Source organism: Ylistrum balloti, unplaced genomic scaffold (genome assembly GCF_031769215.1).
Source record: "Ylistrum balloti isolate Yb309-2 unplaced genomic scaffold, AGI_CSIRO_Ybal_v1 Utg371900, whole genome shotgun sequence".
Taxonomy (NCBI): Eukaryota; Metazoa; Mollusca; class Bivalvia; order Pectinida; family Pectinidae; genus Ylistrum; species Ylistrum balloti.
In genome coordinates, this window is record NW_026782937.1 from 21,671 (window position 1) to 29,128 (window position 7,458).

At 44.3% G+C, this 7,458-nt stretch overlaps 1 protein-coding gene across 1 annotated transcript; it reads right to left on the bottom strand.

The window, feature by feature from the left end:
* Nucleotides 1–2,122: 2,122 nt before the first annotated feature.
* LOC132563896 (mucin-2-like) lies at nt 2,123–6,580 on the bottom strand. Its single transcript, XM_060228657.1, has 2 exons — nt 5,930–6,580; nt 2,123–5,227 (listed from the first exon to the last, which is right to left on the bottom strand). The coding sequence occupies exons 1-2, from the start codon at nt 6,578–6,580 to the stop codon at nt 2,123–2,125; spliced, it is 3,756 nt and encodes a 1,251-aa protein (XP_060084640.1).
* Nucleotides 6,581–7,458: the final 878 nt, after the last annotated feature.

A 7,458-nucleotide genomic window follows, 5' to 3' on the forward strand; every position in this document is an offset into this window, starting at 1 on the left:
ACAATCAAACAAACAAACAAAAACAAAACTAGAAATTGTCATAGACAATTTTGATGGACTTTTCACCTATTTTGGTCTGTAATTAAATTCAATGCCAGACATTGGCACTCTGTATGAAATCAAAGTACAAAAGGGATTATCAATAGTAAGAGTTTTGAATTTGATCCCGACCGAAAACCGGAATTGACGTTTTACACAAAAATGTCCTATCAGAAGTGCCATTTATTTTTAATACTACATATCAAAAGATGATTTCAAAAGGTCACGTTACCAATTCCTATTCCATAACAACTGAACAAAACTTCATCTTAGAATCTTTTAGAATTACTGGTAATTGGGTAATGACGGCCATATTGGATTTTTGATCAAATTAAAAATGCGTCATTAACAAGATCAGATGTACTTTCAAAACATAACGAATCCATAGGTCTTTTCGCCTTTCGATGAAAACCCCTAATAAACCTGACCTCCTGGTAGAATCACGTGACACGTGTGCAAAAGACGATAACACTGTGCTTTTGTTGGTTTAATCTTGTGAAAATACCCCTCCCGCAAGAAAGAAAAAACAATATGACTGCCTTTTTACAAGAATATGTTCCCCGAAAATTTACGTAAAAACAAAGATGTAAACATGAAAAAAGCAGTTTGTTAAATTGATTACTGCTTAAGTACATACCCAATGAAGGGCTTATAGACGGATAGATACTCCCATCAGGTACCGTAGAAGTAGTTGCAACGGTGGTCGTTGTTGGCCAGATACTTGATTCCCACGTCACATCCGGTGCTGTAACCTCAGCTTGCGTAACCATCTCTGTCAGTTTATTTTGGATGGTAAACGCAGTGGAATAGAGCTCGTTCGTCGTTATCTGTGGAGCAGAGACGTATGCAGTGGTTACCCCAGGTGTAGTGACATGTTGAGTGGTTACCTCTGGTGTAGTGACATGTTGAGTGGTTACCTCTGGTGTAGTGACATGTTGAGTGGTTACCTCTGGTGTAGTGACATGCTGAGTGGTTACCTCTGGTGTAGTCACATGTTGAGTGGTTACCCCAGGTGTAGTGACGTGTTGATTGGTTACCTCTGGTGTAGTGACATGTTGAGTGGTTACCCCAGGTGTAGTGACATGTTGAGTGGTTACCCCAGGTGTAGTGACATGCTGAGTCGTGACCTCTTTTGCAATGAAGTGTTGGGTCGTGACCTCTGGTGTAGTGACATGTTGAGTGGTTACCTCTGGTGTAGTGACATGTTGAGTGGTTACCTCTGGTGTAGTGACATGTTGAGTGGTTACCTCTGGTGTAGTGACATGTTGAGTGGTTACCTCTGGTGTAGTGACATGTTGAGTGGTTACCTCTGGTGTAGTGACATGTTGAGTGGTTACCTCTGGTGTAGTGACATGTTGAGTGGTTACCTCTGGTGTAGTGACATGCTGAGTGGTTACCTCTGGTGTAGTCACATGTTGAGTGGTTACCCCAGGTGTAGTGACGTGTTGATTGGTTACCTCTGTAGTGACAGTGACATGTAGTGACATGTTGAGTGGTTACCTCAGGTGTAGTGACATGTGAGACCTCTTTTGCAATGAAGTGTTGGGTCTCTGGTGTAGTGACATGTTGAGTGGTTACCTCTGGTGTAGTGACATGTTGAGTGGTTACCTCTGGTGTAGTGACATGTTGAGTGGTTACCTCTGGTGTAGTGACATGTTGAGTGGTTACCTCTGGTGTAGTGACATGTTGAGTGGTTACCTCTGGTGTAGTGACATGTTGAGTGGTTACCTCTGGTGTAGTGACATGTTGAGTGGTTACCTCTGGTGTAGTGACATGCTGAGTGGTTAGTAGACATGTTAGTGGTTACCCCAGGTGTAGTGTTGATTGGATCTGGTGTAGTCTGTTACCCCAGGTGTAGTGACATGTTGACATGTCGTGACCTCTTTTGCAATGAAGTGTTAGTGACCTCTGGTGTAGTGACATGTTGAGTGGTTACCTCTGGTGTAGTGACATGTTGAGTGGTTACCTCTGGTGTAGTGACATGTTGAGTCGTGACCTCTGGTGTAGTGACATGTTGAGTCGTGACCTCTGGTGTAGTGACATGTTGAGTGGTTACCTCTAGGTGTAGTGACATGTTGAGTGGTTACCTCTGGTGTAGTGCAGTGAGATGTTGACATGTCGTGACCTCTTTTGAAATGACATGTTGAGTCTTGATCTCTGGTGCAGTGACATGTTGGGTCGTGATCTCTGGTTCAGTGACACGTTGAGTCGTGACCTCTGGTGTAGTGACATATTGAGTCGTGACCTCTGGTGTAGTGACATATTGAGTCGTGACCTCTGGTGCAGTGACACGTTGAGTCGTGACCTCTGGTGTAGTGACATATTGAGTCGTGACCTCTGGTGCAGTGACATGTTGAGTCGTGAACTCTGGTGCAGTGACATGTTGAGTCGTGACCTCTGGTGCAGTGAGATGTTGAGACGTGAACTCTGGTGTAGTGACATGTAGGGTCGTGATATCAGGGGTAGTGACATGTAGGGTCGTGACCTTTGGGGTAGTGACATATTGAGTCGTGATCTCTTGTGTAATGACGTGATGAGTCGTGACTTCTGGTGCAGTGACATGTAGGCTTGTGATATCTGGGTTAGTGACATGTTGGGTCGTGACCTCTGGGGTAGTGACATGTTGAGTTGTGACCTCTGGAGTAGTTACATGTTGAGTCGTGACCTCTGGTGTAGTTACATGTTGAGTCGTGACCTCTGGTGTAGTGACATGTTGAGTCGTGACCTCTGGTGTAGTGACGTGTAGAGTCGTTACCCCAGGTGTGATCAAGTGTTGAGTCGTGACCTCTGGTGCAGTGACATGTTGAGTCGTGACCTCTTTTGAAATGACATGTTGAGTCTTGATCTCTGGTGCAGTGACATGTTGGGTCGTGATCTCTGGTTCAGTGACATGTAGGGTCGTGAAATCTGGTGTAGTGACATGTTGAGTCGTGACCTCTGGTGCAGTGACATGTTGAGTCGTGACCTCTTTTGAAATGACATGTTGAGTCTTGATCTCTGGTGTAGTGACGTGTTGAGTCGTGACCTCTGGTGCAGTGACATGTTGAGTCGTGACCTCTGGTGCAGTGATGTGTTGGGTCATGACCTCTGGTGCAGTGACATGTTGAGTGGTTACCTCTGGTGTAGTGACATTTTGAGTCGTGATCTCTGGTGCAATGAAGTGTTGCGTAGTAACCTCTTGAGTTGTGACATGTTGAGTCATGAACTCTGGTACAATGACGTGTTGAGTCGTGACCTCTGGTGCAGTGACATGTTGAGTCGTGAACTCTGGTGCAGTGACATGTTGAGTCATGACCTCTGGAGCTGTGACGTGTTGAGTAGTAACATCTGGAGATGTGACATGTAGAGTCGTGACCTCTTTTGCAATGACTAGTTGGGTCGTGACCTCTGGTTTAGTTAAATGTTGGGTCGTGACCTCTGGTGTAGTGACATGTTGAGTCGTGATATCTGGTGCAATTAAGTGTTGCATAGTAACCTCTGGAGATGTGACATGTAGGGTCGTGACCTCTGGTGTAGTGATATTCTGAGTTGTGACCTCAGGTGTAGTGACATGTTGAGTCGTGAAATCTGGTGTAGTGAAGTGTTGAGTTGTGATATCTGGTGCAGTGACGTGTTGTGTCGTGACCTCTAGTGTAGTGACATGTTGAGTGGTTACCCCAGGTGTAGTGACATGTTGAATCGTGATCTCTGGTGCAATTAAGTGTTGCATAGTAACCTCTTGAGTTGTGACATGTTGAGTCATGAACTCTGGTGCAATGACTTGTTGGGTCGTGACCTCTGGTGCAGTGACATGTTGAGGTGTGACCTTTGCTACAGTGACGAATTGAGTCGTGACCTCTGGAGCTGTGACGTGTTGAGTAGTAACATCTGAAGATGTGACATGTTGAGTCGTGACCTGTGGTGCCGTGACATGTTGAGTCGTGAGCTCTGATGCAGTGACCGGTAGAGTTATTACCTCTGGTGCCGTGGTGTCTAAAGTTGTGACATCTGGCGTCGTAATGTCTGGAGTCATGAATTTTGGCATGGTGAAGCGTTGAGTTGTGACCTCGTGTGGTATGACGTTTGGGGTCGAGACATCAGGTGCTGTGACGTGTTGGGCCATTGCGTCAGGTGCTGTAAAGGTTTCGGTCGTGATTTCTGGTGCTGTGACGTGTTGGGTCGTGACGTCAAGTTCTGTGACGGATTGGGCTGTGATGTCTGGTTCTGTGAAGACTTGGGTCGTGATGTCAGATGTTGTAATGTGTTGGGTCGTGATGTCTGGTCCTGTGACTTGGGTCGTGACCTCCAGTGTTGATACTTCTTGAATCTTTCCGTTCGGTGCCGTAACCTCTGGTATTTTATCAATTTGAGTTGCGACCTCAAGTAATGTTACCTCTGGTGTTTTATCGTTTTGAGTTGTAATCTCCAGTGTTGCTAGCTCAGGTGTTGTGACCTCCAGCGTTTTATCGTTCTGAGTTGTTACTTTCGGTGTTCTTACCTGTGTTGTTTTATCATTTGGAGACGTGACCTCTAGTGTTGTGACCTCAGGTGTTTCATCATCATGAGTTGTGAGCTCCAGTGTTATTACGTCAAGTGTTTTATAATTTGGGGTCGTGAACTCCTGTGTTGTGACCTCTGGTATTTTATAATTTGGAGTCGTGAACTCATGTGTTGTGACCTCTGGTATTTTATCATTAGGAGTCGTGACTTCTAATGTTGTGACCTCTGGTATTTTATCATTTAGAGTCGTGACCTCTAGTGTTGTGACCTCAGGTGTTTCATCATCATGAGTTGTGAGCTCCAGTGTTATTACGTCAGGTGTTTTATAATTTGGGGTCGTGAACTCCTGTGTTGTTACCTCTGGTATTTCATAATTTGGAGTCGTGAACTCCTGTGTTGTGACCTCTGGTATTTTATCATTTGGAGTCGTGACCTCTAGTGTTGTGACCTCAGATATTTTATCATATGGAGTCGTGACCTCTAATGTAGTGACCTCTGGTGTTGTATCATTTGGAGTCGTGACCTCTAATGTTGTGACCTCTGGTATTTTATCATTTGGAGTCGTGACGTCTAGTATTGTGACCTCAGGTGTTTCATCATCATGAGTTGTGATCTCCAGTGTTATTACGTCAGGTGTTTTATAATTTGGAGTCGTGAACTCTTGTGTTGTGACCTCTGGTATTTCATCATATGGATCGTGAGTTGTGACCTCAGTGTTTCATCATTTTACAGTCAGATGTTTTATAATTTGGAGTCGTGAACTCCTGTGTTGTGACCTCTGGTATTTCATCATATGGAGTCGTGACGTCTAGTGTTGTGACCTCTGGTATTTTATCATTTCGAGTCGTGACCTCTAGTGTTGTGACCTCTGGTATTTCATCATATGGAGTCGTGACCTCTAGTGTTGTGACCTCTGGTGTTTTATCATTTGCAGTCGTGACCTCTATTGTTGTGACCTCAGGTTTTTTATCAGATGGAGTCGTGACCTCTAGTGTTGTGACCTCAGGTGTTTCATCATCATGAGTTGTGGTCTCCAGTGGTATTACATCAGGTGTTTTATAACTTAGAGTCGAGGACTCTTGTCTTGTGATCTCTAGTGTTTTATCATTTGGAGACGTGACCTCTGGTGTTTTATCGTTGTGAGACGTGACCTCCAGTGTTGTGACCTCTGGTGTTTCATTATTTGAGTCGTTACATTGTGGTATACGTGACCTCTAGTGTTGTGACCTCAGGTGTTTTATCATGAGTGGTGACCTCCAGAGTTGTGACCTCTGGTGGTATTACGTGACCTCAGGTGTTTTATAACGTTTTAGAGTGACCTCTAGTGTTGTGACTCTGTGTCTTATAGTTTTGTGATCTCTAGTGTTTGTGATCTGGTGTTTTATGGAGACGTGACCTCTAGTGTTGTGACCTCTGGTGTTTTATCGTTGTGAGACGTGACCTCCAGTGTTGTGACCTCTGGTGTTTCATTATTTGGAATTGTGGTATACGGTGTTATGACTTCAGGTGTTTTATCGTTCTGAGTGGTGACCTCCAGTGTTGTGACCTGTGGTGTTTTGTAGGTTTGAGTCGTGACCTCTGATACTTTCCCGTTTTGAGTCAAGACCTCTAGTGTTGTGAACTCCTGTGTCTTATAGTTTTGAGTCGTGACATCAAGCAATGTGACGTCTGGTGTTTTATCGTTTCGAGACGTGACCTCTCGTGTTGTGACCTCTGGTGTTTTATCGTTTCGAGACGTGACCTCCAGCGTTGTGACCTCTGGTGTTTTATCGTGTTGAGACGTGACCTCTAGTGTTGTGACGTCTGGTGTTTTATCGTTTCGAGACATGACCTCTAATGTTGTGACCTCTGGTGTTTTATCGTTTCGAGACGTGACCTCCAGTGTTGTGACCTCTGGTGTTTTATCGTTTTGAGACGTGACCTCCAGTGTTGTGACCTCTGACAAGTTATCTTTGTGAGTCATAACCTCTGATGTTTGGATATTCGTGGCCGTGCCCGAGTACGAGACAGTTTCAGGTGCAGTGACAGCAATGCTTGGATCAAAAGAAGTAGTCACTTCCATATCGAAAGGCGATGTTTCATGGTGGAACCAAACAGAACTAGTAAGTTCGGCGGGTACATTCGGAGGAATCGTCTTTACAGACAGGTTGTTATTGAATTGGACAGTTGATGATGTAGGATGTACGTCAGTAGTGAATAGGTCAGTTGGTGATGTAGGGTGTACGTCAGTAGTGAATTGGTCAGTTGATGATGTAGGATGTACGTCAGTAGTGAATTGGTCAGTTGATGATGTAGGATGTACGTCAGAAGTGAATTGGTCAGTTGATGATGTAGGATGTACGTCAGTAGTGAATTGGTCAGTTGATGATGTAGGATGTACGTCAGTAGTGAATTGGTCAGTTGATGATGTAGGATGTACGTCAGTAGTGAATTGGTCAGTTGATGATGTAGGATGTACGTCAAAGGTGAATTGGTCAGTTGATGATGTAGGATGTACGTCAGTTGTGAATTGGTCAGTTGATGATGTAGGATGTACGTCAGTAGTGAATTGGTCAGTTGATGATGTAGGATGTACGTCAGTAGTGAATTGGTCAGTTGATGATGTAGGATGTACGTCAGAAGTGAATTGGTCAGTTGATGATGTAGGATGTACGTCACTAGTGAATTGGTCAGTTGATGATGTAGTTGATGATGTAGGATGTGTACGTCACTAGTGAATTGGTCAGTTGATGATGTAGGATGTACGTCAGTAGTGAATTGGTCAGTTGATGATGTAGGATGTACGTCACTAGTTAATTGGTCAGTTGATGATGTAGGATGTACGTCAGAAGTGAATTGGTCAGTTGATGATGTAGGATGTACGTCAGTAGTGAATTGGTCAGTTGATGATGTAGGATGTACGTCACTAGTTAATTGGTCAGTTGGTGATGTAGGGTGTAC

What these genes read in the sequence shown, in the direction of transcription:
- LOC132563896 (XM_060228657.1), bottom strand. Translation starts at nt 6,580, where the DNA reads ATGGAAGTGACTACTTCTTTTGATCCAAGCATTGCTGTCACTGCACCT. An exon ending in ACAACGATAAAACACCAGAG is followed by an intron (nt 5,228 to 5,929) that starts GTCACAACACTA and finishes TGAAACACTGAG; the next exon opens with GTCACAACTCACGATCCATA.